Here is a 19,130-nt window from a genome sequence, read left to right as displayed (position 1 = left end):
AGGTGAAAGCTATTAGCAACCATCCACTGTTTAATCAGCCTAATAGTGTGCTTAGTGTTTTAAAGCATCCTCATTGATTGTGTCAACTGACAGCAAGAATTGTAAATTATTAGCATAAACCTTATAACTTAATCTTAAGCAAGATAATAATTTGCAAATTGGTGTCATATGTATATAGATATAGATATAGATAGATAGATAGATATATGTATGTATGTAAAAGATAGATAGATAGATAGATAGATAGATAGATAGATAGATAGATAGATAGATAGATAGATAGATAGATAGATAGGTATATGTTTGTATGTAAAAAAAAAAGTGTGACAGAAAACATGGATACCTGTGGGACTCCTGAGTCAATCAGCGTCCACGACGAAACACCAGCACTAGTTCTAAGCTGACAAGAACACTCATTCAAAAATATTTAAACCAGGATAAAACAGTACCAACAATCTCAAAACTCTCAAGTTGATCAATTAAAATATTCTGGTTATTAGTATCAAAGGCAGCAGGTATATCAAGAGTTACCATAAAATATTGTAGACCACTGTCAAAACCAAGTTTTACTGTATCTAAAACAGAACTTAAAGTTTAAGGGGCCCTTTTACTAAGCTATGCAAGTGTCTGTGCACCCAACGCCCGCCAAAATGGAGTTACCGCCCAGCTATCGTGTGACTCTTATGGTAATTTCATTTTTGGCACATGTCCCAAAAATAGTTTTTATTTTCACACGCGCATATCGGACACATGCCAAGTGCCATTTGATGTGCATGGGTCATTACTGCCCAGTTACAGTGTGTGTCTTTACCACTAGGACAACGGCTGACGGTAAGGTCGCTGACCCAAAATAGATGCGCGGCAAATTTGATTTCGCCACATGTCCATTTCCGGCAATTTTTTTTTTAAAAAACCTCTTTTACAGGCACACTGAAAAGTGGATTGACGTGTACCCAAAATCCACGCCTACACTACCGCAAACCATTTTTCAGCGCACCTTAGTAAAAGGACCCCTAATTGTTATATTTCTGTCTAAAGCCAAACTAATTTTTATCCAAGATATTATTGTAGTCAAAGTCTTGAAGTTGTTGCAAAACAATGTTCTCCAGTACTTTAGCCAGAGACAGAATTGATGAAACTGGATGATAATCTAATTTTTCACATTATAGAAGAGATGTAACAGAAGCTCTTTTTAAAGAACACGGTACAATACCCAATTCCAAAGACTTATTTGTAATTGCCAGTCACAAAATTAACAATAGCATCTTTCATGGTTTTAAATGTGGATATAGGGCATAACATTTGATCTTGTTGCTTAAACAAGGAGTTTCCTGAAAGGAAGAAGATAATGATTCAAACGTTTTAGCAATATTAATCACTTAAATGAAAAAAGCATCAGCAAAACGTTATGCAGAAATATCTATAACCTTACCAGCATTCTCTTGTCAATTCCACAACATAAATGGTTATGTGCTGGCACATAAACATTTCTGTGCCAGTTTTGACCACTGGTATTTTAGACATTTAAGGGTCCTTTTACTAAGGTGTGCCAAAAAATTGCCTGCACTAGTGTAGGCATGTGTTTTGGATGCACGCAGGTCCATTTTTCAGCGTGCCTTTTTTGGCTGAAAATGGATGTGTGGCAAAATAAAAATTGGCACGTGTTCATTTTGGGCCTGAGACTTTATCGCCACCCACTGACTTAGCAGTAAGATCTCATGCGTTAACTGGGCGGTAATCGTCAGTGCACGTACACTGCCGATTACTGCCCGCTTAGAACCATGCGCCAAAAAATACTAAATTTTCAAATGTGCATATCGGACATGTGTAAAAAATGAAATTACCACCCTGTCCATGCAGTAGCTGGGCGGTAATTCCAAATTGACGCATGTTGGATGCGCGTAGATGCCTACGCTCCTTTGTAAAAGGGCCCCTTATTTTTCTAAAATGAATGCTCATGCCGCATGTAACCAGTGCATAAACAACCATTTCTCCATGTATTTTAGAAACAAGTCTGCACTGAGAGATCTTGTTCTAAAATACTGGCAGAAGTTGTGGGCATTCCAACCTGGACATCTCAATTCCAATTTGAATGGCCTTTTTAAAATGTGTTTCATCCCTCTCATTCTATGTGGAGGGGCATAATCAAAAGGGACGTCCAAGTTTTCATGAGGACGTCCTCACAAAATGTCCCAATGCAGGGGCGGGAAACCCGAATTATCGAAACAAGATGGACGTCCAGCTTTCGTTTCGATAATATGGTCAGGAACGTCCAAATCTTCAAATTTTGGTCGTCCTTAGAGATGGTCGTTCCTAGACTTGGTTGTTTCTGATTTTCTGCGATAATGGAAATCAAGGCCGTCCATTTCAGAAACAACCAAATGCAAGCCCTTTGGTCATGAGAGGAGCCAGCATTTCTAGTGCACTGGTCCCCCTGACATGCCAGGACACCAACCGGGCATCCTAGGGGGCACTGCAGTGGACTTCATAAATTGCTCCCAGGTACATATCTCCCTTACCTTGTGTGCTGAACCCCCCAAAACCCACTACCCACAACTGTACACCACTACCATAGCCCTTACAGGTGAAGGGGGCACCTAGATGTGGGTACAGTGGGTTTCTGGTGGGTTTTGGACGGCTCACTGTTTCCTCCACAAACATAACAGGTAGGGGGGTATGGGCCTGGGTCTGCCTGCCTGAAGTGCACTGCACCCACTAAAACTGCTCTAGGGACCTGCATACTGCTGTCATGGACCTGATTATGACATCTGAGGCTGGCAAAAAATATTTTGAGGGTGGGAGGAGGTTAGTGACCACTAGGGGAGTAACTGGAGGTTATCCCTGATTCCCTCCAATAGTCATCTGGTCATTCCGGGCACCTTTTTGTGCCTTGGTCGTGATGTCCTTTTTTTCCATTATTGGTTGAGGACATCCTAGTGTTAGGCACACCCAAATCCCGCCTTCGCTATGCCACCGATACGCCCCCCTTGAACTTTAGCCGTCCCTGCGACTGAAAGCAGTTGGGGACGTCCAAAATCGGCTTTCGATTATACCAATTTGGACGACCCTGTGAGAAGGACGTCCATCTTCCGATTTGTGTCAATAGATGGGTGTCCTCTTTCGAAAATGAGCCCGATAGTGTACCAAAGGTCAGGCGCTGAAACAGATTTTATGCTGCAAAGCTATCCTTCTATGAACACCATCATCACTCAATTGTTTCCTGATGGTTACATATGAACCCTTACATCAGCCATAGCAAAAGAGGCATGCAGGTTTGCAGATGTGAATCTGGGATTCTTTGTGACTTTATGGCTGATTTACTGGTTTGCTCTTGGGTTGAAATTCAATGGATGACCACTCCTAGGTAGATTCACTTTTGTCTTCAACTTATTCCATATATAGACTATTTCACCAGTGGATGGATGCATACCAAACGTTTAGAAAAGGTCATGTAAACCATACAGATGACCATTAACTACTCTTTTTTTTTTTTTAATAGGGCCTGATCTGTAGCTAGCTGGCAATACCAGAAGCAAGATGTTTATGCAAAGAACTCTCAAATATCACAAATGTGAAATAGTTTTCTGTGGAAGTTTAGGATAAATTTCCTCAAGAGCCATGTGAGATACTGACCAACAATTACAGGAAACATTTGGTTGAAGTTAAAAATGTGTCAACTGTTCTTGAAAGGATAGTTTGTATGCCTTTTTTCACACAAGGATACTTTAGTGTTTATCTTTCTTTTAAAAAATAATCAAAATATATCCATTTTGTCTGAGTTATATCAGGATCTAATAACAATAAATTGTGCTAAAATACAGACCATATTGGCCTGCTTATAATCGAACGAGAAAAATGCCCAAGTTCCGACCTAAATCGGGAGATGGACGTTTATCTCACAAAAACGAATAAAGCGGTATAATCGAAAGCCGATTTTTGGACGTTTTCAACTGCACTCCGTCGCGGATGCGGACAAAGTTTATGGGGGCGTGTCAGAGGTGTGGCAAAGGCGGAACTGGGGCGTGGTTATCTGCCGAACAAAGATGGGCGCATTTCACTGATAATGGGAAAAAAGTATGCGTTTTTAGCTAGAATTTAGGACACTTTTCCTGGACCCTGTTTTTTCACGAATAAGGCCCCAAAAAGTGCCCTAAATGACCAGATTACCCCCAGAGGGAATCGGGGATGACCTCCCCTGACTCCCCCAGTGGTCACTAACCCCCTCCCACCACAAAAAAATGATGTTTCACAACTTTTTATTTTCACCCTCAAATGTCATACCCAGCTCCCTGGCAGCAGTATGCAGGTCACTGGAGGAGTTGTTAGGGGGTGCAGTGGACTTCAGGCAGGTGGACCCAGGCCCATCCCCCCTACCTGTTACAATTGTGCTGCTTAATGCTTATTAGTCGTCCAACCCCCCCAAACCCACTGTACCCACATGTAGGTGCCCCCCTTCACCCCTTAGGGCTATAGTAATTGTGTAGACTTGTGGGCAGTGGGTTTTGAGGGGGATTTGGGGGGCTCAACACACAAGGGAAGGGTGCTATGCACCTGGGAGCTCTTTTACCTGTTTGTTTGGTTTTGTAAAAGTGCCCCCTAGGGTGCCCGGTTGATGTCCTGGCATGTGAGGGGGACCAGTGCACTACGAATCCTGGCCCCTCCCACGAATAAATGTCTTGGATTTATTCGTTTTAGAGCTGGGCGCTTTCATTTTCCATTATACCTGAAAAACAAAAACGCCCAGCTCACACATTGTTGAATAAAACATGGGCGTCTATTTTTTTCGAAAATACGGTTCGGTCCGCCCCTTCACGGACCCGTTCTCGGAGATAAATGCCCATGGAGATAGGCGTTTTCGTTCGATTATGCCCCTCTATGGGGTTCACAACCTTTTTATCAATAGTGTACACAAACTCTTTTTTTAAAAAGTAAAAATCCATTCGCTATTCAGAAGAAAATTAAACAATGCATTGGTGATCATTCCTTAAGGACATTTCCCAACCATCATTTCTCATAGAACATAAAAGATACATCTTGTTATTTTAATATACATTTTGAAGAAAACTGCAAGAAAAATTAAATGCATAATAAATCATACCGTGGCCAGTTCCGTGTAGCATACAAGTATTTGTAGATTGTTGTTGAATTTGGACAATAAGCAACAGCAGCTGCCATCAAAAAACTAGAATACCAAACAAGCTGTAGAGGTATAGTAAAAACAAATATAGAGTCTTTAGCAAGTATAAGATAAAAGAGTAATTTAAGGCCAATTCTTAAAGAATAATACAAAAAAGCTAACATCTTCAGTGATGCATCCACAAAAACTCAAAAAGCTAGAAGATCCAGTAACATAAAAGGCCTAATGCAGTAAAATATGATAAGGTGTTTCTCTAGTCACGTACATCTTTACTGCACACTACTATAAATGCAGCATGCTAAAGGCTAACCATGCTGGGGTCAGTCCTATAAATCTTTGGGTGCACCCAAATGTGGCCCTGCTCAAATGCATACCTGTATTTTATAAATTACACCTGGGTGGATGCATGCATTACAGAACTGGTGCGTTTGCAGTAGTAAAATTACATACCCATGTGACAAAACGCCTAGCCATCAGCCTGGGGTTACTCTGCAGCCACTTAGAGGGTCTATCCCCAGCACAGCTCAGGTCCACCTGCACCTGCCACTCGAGCTCTACAATAGCACCCTCTTCCCACCAGTTGGGTCCCAACTGCCTCTAGGTGAGTCTCCCGCTCTCAAATTATCCCCAGTGATTTCTAGTTACTGGGGCCACACTCCCAGTGGTCCCACAGTTCCCAGAAATCATTCACAGATCCAACATACAAACCACCAGGATTCTTTATCAGTCCTAAGAGGCAATAGACTGAAAATTATTTATTGTCTTAAAAATATTGAACAATGAACAAAAAGAAGTGCAATCAGCAATCAATAACAGGTAACTGAAATATGGATCAATTATAAAACTATCTAAACATTTGTTTACTTTCTGAAAAGTACCTGGGAAGATCAAGACATATAACTGTTCACAGAACCTCAGCAATGAGATCTGTCTCTCTCTTTTTTCCCTAGCTAAGACTGAGGTAAAAAAAGTAAAATCTAAATGAAAATGAGCTCCTGGGCCAATCAGAGCCCAGAACAACAAGTTTTAAAAATAGCTGGTTACATCACTGCAGGCATTTCCTTTATCTGTGTTAACTAAAGAAGGAAAGGTTAGTTCTTTGTAACAGCTTAAAACATAACATGCACCACCTGCTGGCCAAACTAGAGAAATGAGCTTCAAGATTAATTAAGGCAGTTTTACAGGCTTAAAACACACTGTTCTGTCACAACCCATCTGCAGTAGAGTATATGGAAATCCATGCATATCTCTGCATCTGCACATAATTGTAAGTCACATGCACACTGACATTGCAAGCAGGGGCGTATCTGCGTGGGGCCTCAGGGGCCTGGGCCCCCGCAGATTTCGCCCTGGACCCCCCTACCGCTGCCAACCCTCCCCCTCCGTTGCTCGCCTACCTTCGCTGGCGGGGGACCCCAACCCCCGCCAGCCGAGGTCCGCGTCCTCCTGCCGCTGCCGGCTGCCTTTGGTCCTTTAATTCTTCCATTGAAGCTGGCGCCGACGAAAGTTTCTTTTGAGTCTGACGTCGCTGCACGTTGTACGTGCAGGACGTCAGACTCAGAAATTGTTTCTGAGTCTGACGTCCTGCACGTACAACGTGCAACGTGCAGCGACGTCAGATTCAAAAGAAACTTTTTCGTCGGCGCCAGCTTCAATGGAAGAATGAAAGGACCAAAGGCAGCCGGCAGCGGCAGGAGGACGCGGACCTCGGCTGGCGGGGGTTGGGGTCCCCCGCCAGCGAAGGTAGGCGAGCAACGGAGGGGGAGGGTTAGCAATGGCAGCGGCTGGGGGGAGGGGGATCGGCAATGGCGGCGGCGGCGGCGGCGGGGGGGGGGGCTATAATGTGCCCCCCCTCTCTGGCCCTGGCCCCCCCTACCGCCGCAGTTCAGATACGCCCCTGATTGCAAGTAAAGGGACATTCCTAAAATGGCTGTGCAGGTGCTTTAATAAGAAACTCATCAACCCCAGACAAGTAAATGTCAACATGATACAGATCTGGGAAATGTGAATTAGGCCAGAAATGTATATGACAGTGTTTCCATGCTATCAAAAGGTACAGAGGATGCCCAGTGATAAAAGCAGGTAGTTCAGAAAAATTAGGATTGCATAGGGGCTGGAGAAGGAATATTGATTGAAGGCAACATGAGGCCAGGTTACAAACGATCCAGTCACACTCACAAAGGAATAAAGAGCAATGGATTTGATGACATTTTATTAACATATCTGCTGCTGCTGATAGAAGGGAAGTCTGCTTAGCAGGTGCCCCCCCCCCCCCCCCCCCCCCCCCCCCCCCCAGTGGGAGTGCAGGAGATGATCCACAAAAGCAGGAGTCTCTCACTGAATACAGGAGACTTGACAGGTCTGGTTCTGATGTCACATAAATAGTAATATGAAACACTACCCTGCTCCACAGGCTCATACGAATGACAGAGAAGGCTGAAACAGTGTGAGTGGGAGGCCACCAACCTGCATGACACACCTCTAGTGCATACCAAGAGCCTGCTTTGAGGGGGATGTAGCCTAGTGGTATATGGGAGGATGGGTGAAGGGGGAGGAACGCAAGAACAACATATGTGAGCAGGGCATGTAGCTGCTCCATGATGGGCCCAGCTGCCAACCCCAATCCTGAAATGCCACACCTTCAGCCCCCACCACCACATAGGTGTCATACCCATGACCCATATTAGATAGCAAAACACAGAAGCAGACAGAAAAGGAAGTACAAATGGGTTGAGGAACCTTGAAGAAGGGGCAGGAAAGTCTGTAGAGAAAAAGGCCAGGGAGGTTAACCTTACCCAGAAACCCCATGAAACTACAAGTCCCAGATGCCCCGGCTTAGATTGCCCTCCCTTCTTAGGAAAAGCAGTCTTTCCTGTCCCTCTGAAAGGCAAGAAGACTACAGATCCCAGCAGTCCCAAGATAGGGCACCTGACCTGGCCAAGAGGAATGCCCAGCACTACAATTCCCAGTCTCCTGAAGGGGAGGAGGGAGATTGGCTGGGGAGGTTTAATCAGAGGGATATGATGCAACTGGGGGAGACACAGGAGAAGGAACCCATAGACTGTGGCAACCCTTAGAGGAAAGAGAGGTGGTTTTTCAGGAGGCAACTGTGGATATGGAACCTATGGATATCTCTGCTTTGGCCAAGATGAAAGGGGAACAATTGAAGGGGCTCATAGCAGCCTTGCTCTGTAGCTTGGTGCAGGGGGGGGGGGGGAGCAGGTTCCTGGGGAGGGAGAAAAGAACTGCTCAGCTCTGACCCTTTTGCGAGGATACCTGGAGCTGGTGCTGGTATAGATATGGGAGGGGGTCCCTTCAGCCTCTACTAATACCCAAGTGGAGGGGTGAAGGAATAGAGGGTTGAAGCTGAAAGCAGTAGAACTGTTCTATACACAAATGAACTCTGGTTGAAGCTAAAAGCAAAAGAACAGCTCTATATATCCCTTTGTCCATGGACTCTGATTAGTGTTGGAGCTGTGGAGCTGGGGGGTACGTATGTGAATGCGGATTTGTTATGAACTTGATGTTTTGTTATGAACATTGCTTAAAGGGGGAAGAATAAACTGACATCCGAGGGGTTTATTTTTTTCCAATCTGCTAGAGACTGAATTCCTCTTAAGGACTGTATGGACTGATAGGTAGGCGGACAGAAGCCCCCTGGATAAAAGACATTGTATTGAGTTTGGGGTGGAAGCTGCTCTAGGCATGGGTCTATGTGAACGTGGAGATGAGGGTCTGGACTTAAACAGAGAGTCTTGCCTAGTGGAGGATGGACTTTACATGGATAAGGGCCCTTACTTTGGGATTAATAAATGGAAGGTCACCAAGGCAAAGTGGAGTGAAGCTGTCAGACATTGCCAATGCCTGGCTGCCCTTTCTCTTGCCAGTAGGAGGATGGAGACCTGACTACATCACAGAGCAGGTTGCCACTATAAAGATGAAAGCCCATGCCCTAGCTACCAGAGCCATCCCTGTGCCAGATATGTACATTGAACTCCCTGAAGTCATCATTATGAGGCTGAGCACATGTAACCCGAGTTTTGCCTCCAGACCAGCTCGCTTTCACCTCCAGACCCAAGCCACACATGTCTCACTTGCTTCTCACTCATAATGTCTATATTCAACAACACGAGCTTGGTCGCAGGCCAGGGCTATACTTACTCCGGAAGGCTGTAGGATATTAAGCTGGGCTTTATTTGTCCTTTCCCTAATATACTCAACAATCCTGAAGTCAGCTCTCCATTCTCTCCTAAAGAATGCTTAGCACAACTGAGGATATTTTTCTTTTCTACAAAACTTTACTAACTTCTGTAACTGCAGCAATTCCAAATGCTGAAGTTTTTATGTACAATCAGCATATGGTTTAAGGGGTTTTTCTTGTTTGTATTAATCCAGCCAAGACAATTTGTTACGGTCATATCCACTTCTAAACATTTCTTTATGTAATCCAGAACTATGTACAAATATACAGCTCCTCCAGTCCATCACCCATCCCTTTGGCTTTAAAATCCAAGGCTGCTCCTGATGTCTCTTATCACAATCCACTTCCCTCAGGATCAGGCCTCTCTCTCTGTCTGTCCTCCTTCCAGCGATGTACCTCTCAGGGATACACCCTGGTCTTGAACAGGCTTCCCCTGCTTCAACTCCTGCTTCCAAGCTGGGTTCTCCTTACCCACCCAAAGCTCTTTCACCATCACAGTTACTGCTTTTAGAGACAGGGACTCCTAATTTCAGCCTTAGTTTATTCTGCCTTGCCAGGATACCCTCTCTCCTCCTAGGGTTCTGGCAGGGGTGAAGGCAGCCAAAGATGATGTGCTTAAACAGGAACTTTTATTACCTTTAAACTCCACCCTAATTGTCAATAATAAACTAGAACTGTTTCTCCCTGCAACTTATTGCATAAGCACTCCCCTTGGGCTGGGCTATGCAGACATGCGTACTTCCTTCTGACATGGGAACCAGAACAATGGGGCTTGTCCATTCACTGTTAGATTCTTCAATAATCCCAAGTTTTAGCATCTTAGCTACTTTTCATTCTACTGCTACTTTCGTGGCCTGGGCCAAACAGTAGGGTCTCTGACTAGAATTCCTCGAGTACCCGAGGGGACAATCAATACAGACTTTCTAGGCTCTGGCCACCAGTGCATCCCCATAATCCCACTACTACTACAGAATGTGAAGAAGACATTACCTACCAACACTGTAGACTGAGATTTCTCCAGCAACTTACCCACTTACTGACAACATAGGCCAAAAGTTCAAACATGCGCCTACTACCTACTGATATCATAGATCAAGGCTCCAAAAGCAATCCTCTCCTACTAACAACATAGGCCACAAATTCACCAACAGCAAGTCTCGGTCTCAGTGGCAGCGGTGGTGCAGGTAGCTAGATGGGTCCCCAAAATCTCTCTCCTCCAGAGAAGAGAAATTAGGCTCTAACATTTTTGCGGATGACACAAAAATAGCCAATACAGTGGGTACCCTGGAGAGAGTAGAAACAATGTGTCACGATTGTGACTTTTTTTTGATTTGTGCTCCTCTTGCCCTCTGGTGGCCAGAACCGGTGGCTGCCATAGACTTTCCAGACTCTCTTTTCGGTCCGGTCTAGATATTTTAGCCCTCCAGTTTTGCTTGGAAGTTTGGCAGCTAGCCTCACCCTTAGCTGCCTTGCGATTGCTTCATCTGAGCCTCAGCTGCTGATGGGTTTATTAGCCACCTGGAAACTTTCTGCTTTGCCTTTGCAATGCCAAAGGTCCAGGTTGGTGTTTGTGCTTAGTACATTTCTGCCTTGTCTTGTTTAGCCTTGTTTCTTAGTTAGTGTCCTTAGTCTGTATTCCTTGCCTGTTTGAGATCCTGTACCTTGTACCCTGTTCTAACCAAGCTTGTGTTTGTGTCCTGCCTGTTTGAGACCCTGTACCTTGTACCCTGTTCTAGCCAATCTTGTGCTTGTTTCCTGTCTGTTTGTGACCCTGTACCTTGAACCCTGTTCTAGCCCAGCTTGTGTTTGTTTCCTGCCTGTTTGAGACCCTGTATCCTGTACCCTGTCTAGTCAAGTTTGTCTTGATCCACTCCGTCCAGTAAGTCCTGCCGGCAGCCTGCACCTAGGGGCTCAACCCCTATGGAACGGCGGCCAAGCGCAGGTGAAGTATTGTCCAGTCACGCTAGTTCCTGTATCCTGCTTGAGAATCCTGTTTCCTGTCCAGTCCTAGTTGGTGGGTTTTTGCCTGCTGCTGCCGCTCCCCGTCAGCAGCCCAAGGGCTCACGAGTCCAGACTCCTCCGAGAGAACCTGACACAATAAGAAGGGATCTCTGAACATTAGAAGAATGGTCGAGGGTCTAGCAGTTAAAATTTAATGCCAAGAAGTGTAGAGTGATGCACCTGGGGTGCAGAAACCCTAAAGAGAGATACCAGATAGGAGTGGAGAGATTAGTAAGCTCGACTCAGGAGAGAGACCTTGGGGTGTTGGTGTCCGAGGATCTAAAGGTGAAGAAACAATGTGACAAGGTGATGGCCATGGCCAGAAGGATGCTAGGCTGCTTAGAGAGAGATATAACCAGCAGAAGAAATGTGTTGATGCCCTGTACAAGTCGTTGGTGAGACCCCACTTGGAGTATTGTTCAGTTTTGGAGGCCGTATCTTGCTAAAGATGTAAAAAGACTGGAAGCAGTGCAAAGAAAAGCTACAAAAATGGTATGGGATTTGCATTGCAAACCATACAAAGAGAGATTTGCCAACCTGAACATATATACCTTGGAGGGAAGGAGAAACACGGGTGACATGATACAGACATTCAAATATTTGAAAGGTATTACTCTGCAAACAAACCTTTTCCAGAGACGGGAAGGTGGTAGAACTAGAGGACATGAATTGAGGTTGAAGGGGGACAGACTCAGGAATAATATCAGGAAGTATTTTTTCATGGAGAGGGTGGTGGATATGTAGAATGCCCTCCCGTGGGAGGTGGAGATGAAAATGGTAATGGAATTCAAACATGCATGGATAAACACAAAGGAATCCTATTTAGAAGGGATGGATCTACGAATCTTAGCGGAGATTGGGTGGCAATGGTGGTAATTGGGAAGTGAAACCGGTGCTGGGCAGGCTTCTACAGTCTATACCCTGATCATGACTAAACAGATATGGAGGGGCTTAAGTGTAAATTTTAAGGGCCTTCGACATTAGCTTCAGAACGTTTAGTACAAGAAGAGTGCTAGGCAGACTTCTACGGTCTGTGCCTTGAGAGTAGTGAGGACAAATCAAACGGGTATACATATAAAGTATCACATCCAATGTAAAATGAGTTTATCTTGTTGGACAGACTGAATGGACCGTACAGGTCTTTATCTGCCTTCATTTACTATGCTAATTTCAGGGCTCCCTGGCTATGAAGTCCTGGCCAGGCCCCCTACGTGCCTCAGGGTGTGTTAGGGGAGGCCTCACTTATCTCCCTCCATCTGGGTCCTGTCTCACCTAGGACATCCCGGGCTCCTACCCTTTGCTTCCTTGCCCTGCTCAGGGCCCAAAGACTCGGCCAAAATTAAGTTCTTTTGTCCATGCAAATCACATGTAAGTTATTCTCTTAAATTCAATTCCAAGTGCTCAATGTTCAGGGAAAAATTTCCACAGTCTCCAAATAGGTCTGTGATAACCGGCCACCACCTATGTAACCTTCCCTGATGGGCTACTACCACCCAAGCCAGTCTCTGTCATTCACCCTGATCAATCTAGAGTGGACTATACCCAAGTAGTCAGCCTATAGCAGCCCTTGTGAGGATTTGCCTGGGGTTGAGGTTTTTCCTGTATTTTTGAGGAGCTATAATGTATTTTTGAGGAGGGTTTATTATACATTTATTAGGCTTATAGTTGTAGAGAGAAGGTTTTCTAGCTTTCATCTACACAGGCTAATTCTAATTCCTATTTATGTTACTCTTCAAGATACAAAACAAATGGAGTGGAGGAGTAGCCTACTTGTTAACATAGCAGACTTTGATCCTGACAACCTAGGTTCAGTTCTCACTGCAGCTCCTTGTGACCTTGGGCAAGTCACCTAACCCTGTATTGCTCCAGGTACAAAAAAAACTTAGATTGTGAGCCCTTTAGGGACAGAGAAAGTACCTGCATATAATGTGTACAGTGCTGCATACATCTAGTACTGCTATAGAAATGATTAGTAGTAGTAGTGATTAGTAGTTATAAATGTATCACACTAATAGAGGATTGGATAACAAAGTTAATGTTAAATAAGAAAAAAAACTAAGAGGTCCTTTTACTAAGCTGCAGTGAGCACTAGTGCTGAGGCATTCTGTGGTAATTTTGCAATCTTCTGCACACTTCGCATATTAAAAAAATAATTTTTATTTTTTTCACAGAAGCGGTATGTCTGGGGGGGGGGGGGGGTGGAGAGGTGGTATGTGCATTTTGGTACTAATCAGTTAGCACATCTGCATTACTATGTGTTAACAGATTAGCACATTATTTATTTGGATTTTGCTCACACCTTTTTCAGTAGTAGCTTAAGTGACTTACATTCAGGTACACTGTGTATTTCTGTGTTCTTGGAGGGCTCACAATCTAATTTTTTGTACCAGAAGCAATGGAGAGTTTAGCAACTTGCCCAAGATCGCAAGAAGCAGCACTGGGATATGAACTGTCCACCTCTAGATATCAAGACTCATGCTCTAACCAATAGGATGCTCCTCCACAAAATAGATGGCTGTAAGGGCTCACATGCTAATATTTCTTAATGGCCATACATTAGTGCAATCCCATTAATTTGGAAAATGGAAAATAGGTTATTTTTTGGCTGCACTAAAAATAGCCTTTCTTTGCTGTCTTAAGATTTGCCAAAAAAGCATTTCAGAGTACATAGCCTTCATGGAGTTCGGTAGGATTTAGCTTTGTGGAGTCAATTTTTGGAGCATTTTAATGTGTATGTGTGTGGCAACAGATTCTGGTGTTGAATTTTGAGAACAGGACATTTCTCTTGTAAGTGAACACTATTGTGCTTTGGGAACTTAAAGATTGGGGTTTAAAGGAGGAATTGTAGGTTAGTGATAGGCAGAATAAAAATATAAAAAAGCAAATTTTATCAACAAATCTTCATAGTCTTTTCCCATTAGTTTTGAACTTTGAACCACAGCATTAACAGATAGCCTCTAGCAGGCACTGCAGGATCTAGTTTAGTCTTCCCGCCCACCCCTAGGACAACTCTTCATTTATAGTCAGTTATTGTAATTAGGGTAACAAGCAAGGAGTGTTCTTACAGAGTTTTAAATACATTTCATTACCATCTAAGAAGGAAACACTAAATAAATCATACAATATACTATCCTGCTTATAATCGAAATAGAAAAATGCCTATATTGTGACTCAAATCGGGAGATAGACGTTTATCTCACAAAAACGAATAAAGCGGTATAATCGAAAGCTGAATTTGGACGTTTTCAACTGCACTCCGTCGCGGATGCGGACAAAGTTGATGAGGGCGTGTTGAAGGCGTGTTGAAGGCGGAACTGGGGCGTGGTTATCGGGCGATCAGAGATGGGCGCCTTTCACCGATAATGGAAAAAAAATATGCGTTTTTAGCGAGAATTTAGGGCACTTTTTCTGGACCCTGTTTTTCCACGAATATGGCCCCAAAAAGTGCCCTAAATGACCAGATGACCACTGGAGGGAATCGGGGATGACCTCCCCTGACTCCCCCAGTGGTCACAAACCCCCTCCCACCACAAAATATGCCGTTTCACAACTTTTTATTTTCACCCTCAAATGTCATACCCACCTCCCTGGCAGTAGTATGCAGGTCACAGGAGCAGTGATTAGGGGGTGCAGTGGACTTCAGGCAGGTGGACCCAGGCCCATCCCCCCACCTGTTACACTTGTGCTGGTAAATGGGAGCCCTCCAAACTGCCCCCCAAACCCACTGTACCCACATGTAGGTGCCCCCCTTCACCTCTTAGGGCTATAGTAATGGTGTAGACTTGTGGACAGTGGGTTTTGAGGAGGATTTGGAGGGGCTCAACACCCAAGGGAAGGGTGCTATGCACCTGGGAGCTGTTTTACCTTTTTTTTTTTTGTAAAAGTGCCCCCTAGGGTGCCCGGTTGGTGTCCTGGGATGTGAGGGGGACCAGTGCACTATGAATCCTGGCCCCTCCCACGAATAAATGTCTTGGAGTTATTCGTTTTTGAGCTGGGCGCTTTCAGTTTCCATTATCGCTGAAAAACAAAAACGCCCAGCTCAAAAAAAGATAAACGTCCATGTTTTTCGAAAATACGGTTCGGTACGCCCCTTCACGGACCCGTTCTCGGAGATAAACGCCCATGGAGATAGACGTTTCCGTTCGATTATGCCCCTTCACATAAACTAAGACATTTTTATATTAAGCTAATATCCTTAACACTTTAGCAAGTTTTAAATGATTGAAAAACTCAAAAATACTAAGATGGAATCAGCAGTCCATCACCGAGAGGCGTGCTATCCAGTCTTTTGCATTGAGTGTCACATGTATGATTATCTCCCAGTTGGTGAGATGTCATATGTGTATGCCTGATGCAAAGAGCTCCTATCTCTCAGAGAACGTGTCCATTCTTTTGATGCTAGAGTAGCAGACTTTGTGTGGAGGTGAAGGAGACAGAGAGGTACATAGAGGAGACCTACAGGGATGTTATAGAGAAGTCCCACCTCCAGTCTGGTAGCCCCTGTGCTACTTTGGAGGATGGAGGTCTCCTAGAAGGAGAGCATCACCCTGGTGAAGTAGGAAGTACTCCTGTAGCCAGGCCAGCACACCAGGGAATGTACTATCCTCTCGCACCGAGGATATGTCTCCAAGTGCTGCCCGGGAGGGAAGGGTTAGGACAGCTGTTGTAGTTGGTGATTCGATTATTAGGCATATAGATAGCTTGGTGACTGGTGGACGCGAGTATCGCCTGATGACTTGCCTGCCTGGAGCGAAGGTGGCAGACCTCACGCGTCACCTAGATAGGATTTTAGATAGTGCTGGAGAGGAGCTGGCTGTCTTGGTACATGTGGGTACCAATGACATAGGAAAATGTGAGCGAGAGGTTCTGAAAGCCAAATTTAGGATATAAGTAGAAATCTCAAATCCAGAACCTCTACTGTAGCATTTTCTGAAATGCTACCCGTTCCACGTGCAGGGCCCAAGAGACAGGCAGAGCTCCGGAGTCTCAATGCGTGGATGAGACGATGGTGCAGGGAGGAGGGTTTTAGATTTGTTAGGAACTGGGCAAAATTCTGGGGAAGGGGGTGCCTATTCCGAAAGGATGGGCTCCACGTTAACCAGGGTAGGACCAGGCTGCTGGCATCAGCATTTAAAAGGAAGATGGAGCAGCTTTTAAACTAGAAACTTGGAGAAGGCCGACAGTTGCTCAAAAGCACATGGTTCGGGATAAGGTATCTTTCAAAGATATCACCAAAACAGGAAAGATAGGGTATCCCGATAGTGAGGTTGCAAAAGAGACCATAGTAGATCAGGAGCCCTTAATTAAAAATAAAAATCAGACAAAAGATTGCAAATTAATACTGTCAAGTACTAAGCATCATGTAAATAGGAACAACAAACATAGTTTTCAGCAGAGCTTTTGACACGGTTCCCCACAGGAGGCTCTTAAATAAACTGGAGGGGCTGAAGATAGGACCTGAAGTGGTGAACTGGATTAGGAACTGGTTGACGGACAGACGCCAGAGGGTGGTGGTGAATGGAATTTGCTCGGAGGAAGGAAAGGTGAGTAGTGGAGTGCCTCAGGGATCGGTACTGGGGCCGATTCTGTTCAATATATTTGTGAGTGACATTGCCGAAGGGTTAGAAGGTAAAGTTTGCCTATTTGCGGATGATACTAAGATCTGTAACAGAGTGGACACCCGGGAGGGAGTGGAAAACATGAAAAAGGATCTGAGGAAGCTAGAAGAATGGTCTAAGGTTTGGCAATTAAAATTCAATTATTTAGCTATAGGGAATTTTTTCAAAACCAGAGTCAGTTTTAACACATGGCTACTTAAGACTCCAGAACATATGAAAAACCTTTTTTTTATTGACAATAAATGTCAATCATCCATACATAACAACATACAATACAATTTTACCTCACTCAAACATTTGCATGCTCCAGCCATCCATCAATAAGCGTAATAGTAGTGCACAGCTATATACCCTCTCACAAGATGTTACAGCTCATTATCAATAAATACAATATAAATATAACAATTTAGAACTTGTCAGTTTGATCAAAAAGTTCACCATTAACGCTGGTTCTATAAACTAGAACCTGCGTATGTTCTATATCAATTGTCCTGTATTTAACTAGAACGAGCTTAATACAATGTTGCACCATATACGTGTATTATAAGAAAATTGCTGGCAGAGCATGTCAGCAATTTACGATTAGGTAAAAGGGAGAATCCGCTGGTGTCCCATTGGCAGCGACACAACCATACTGTTGATCAGCTCCAATGTGTCGTATTGTCCCAGATTTTACCTAGTAATAGAAGCGGAGACATCAGTGCTCGTTTACTCTTACTGGAGCAGCGATACATTTATACATGAGGCACAGTAACACCGCACGGCCTCAATTTGGAGGTTGAGTGGGTGTGACATAACTATTGGTGCGTGCTTTTACGCAAAGGGCCCCTTGGCATTTAATTCATGCGACCATGGGGCCGACGTACAACAGTTTCCGGTGGTGCGATTCTTGGGCGGAAGCCCGGCCGATTACCACGTAGGCGTGCAGCCTGATATAGGATTATTAGTAAGTACACTTTAAAATGTTGATTCATAAAATTAGTTTAAATTTAACATGAATACGTAGTGGGTGATGTGTAATAATATTGTTACAGCTTTGGTTCCTCCTGAGGAAGGAGACGAAATGCCGATCAGCATTGGGGAACCGGCGATTTGAAGTTTTCAAGCACGGATGCATGTCCCCAGCCAACCCAATTTTGGGGTTTGGATATTCTCAGTGATACTGGTCATCAATTGGGAACATTATTGTGGCCTGAAGAATTTTCTTATAATACACGTATATGGTGCAACATTGCATTAAGCTCGTTCTAGTTAAATACAGGACAATTGATATAGAACATACGCAGGTTCTAGTTTATAGAACCAGCGTTAATGGTGAACTTTTTGATCAAACTGACAAGTTCTAAATTGTTATATTTATATTGTATTTATTGATAATGAGCTGTAACATCTTGTGAGAGGGTATATAGCTGTGCACTACTATTACGCTTATTGATGGATGGCTGGAGCATGCAAATGTTTGAGTGAGGTAAAATTGTATTGTATGTTGTTATGTATGGATGATTGACATTTATTGTCAATAAAAAAAAGGTTTTTCATAAATTAAAATTCAATGCCAAGAAATGCAAAGTGATGCACTTAGGGATTAGAAATCCACAGGAGACGTATGTGTTAGGCGGGGAGAGTCTGATAGGTACGGGCGGAGAGAGGGATCTTGGGGTGATAGTATCTGAGGATTTGAAGGCGACGAAACAGTGTGACAAGGCGGTGGCCATAGCTAGAAGGTTGTTAGGCTGTATAGAGAGAGGTGTGACCAGCAGAAGAAAGGGGATGTTGATGCCCCTGTATAAGTCGTTGGTGAGGCCCCACCTGGAGTATTGTGTTCAGTTTTGGAGGCCGTATCTTGTTAAGGATGTAAAAAAAATTGAAGCGGTGCAAAGAAAAGCTACGAGAATGGTATGGGATTTGCGTTACAAGACGTATGAGGAGAGACTTGCTGAACTAAACATATATACTCTGGAGGAAAGGAGAAACAGGGGTGATATGATACAGACGTTCAAATATTTGAAAGGTATTAATCCCCAAACAAACCTTTTCCGGAGATGGGAAGGTGGTAGAACGAGAGGACATGAAATGAGATTGAAGGGGGGCAGACTCAAGAAAAATGTCAGGAAGTATTTTTTCATGGAGAGAGTAGTGGATTCTTGGAATGCCCTCCTGCGGGAGGTGGTGG

The 19,130-nt window shown here is 44.1% G+C and overlaps 1 protein-coding gene across 1 annotated transcript in view; it reads right to left on the bottom strand.

Annotated features, from left to right (window-relative positions):
• The window catches only part of LOC115467061 (cysteine-rich venom protein-like), a 129,871-nt gene that overhangs the window by 48,828 nt on the left and 61,913 nt on the right, over positions 1-19,130 (bottom strand). The window contains exon 6 of the mRNA XM_030198736.1: positions 5,099-5,199. Coding sequence (XP_030054596.1) covers positions 5,099-5,199 — 101 coding nt within the window. The remainder of the gene's footprint in view (positions 1-5,098; positions 5,200-19,130) is intronic.

This window comes from Microcaecilia unicolor, chromosome 3 (assembly GCF_901765095.1).
Source record: "Microcaecilia unicolor chromosome 3, aMicUni1.1, whole genome shotgun sequence".
In the NCBI taxonomy this organism is placed as follows: Eukaryota; Metazoa; Chordata; class Amphibia; order Gymnophiona; family Siphonopidae; genus Microcaecilia; species Microcaecilia unicolor.
Note: the sequence above shows the minus strand (reverse complement) of the source record. Positions and strands in the feature narration are given on the sequence as shown.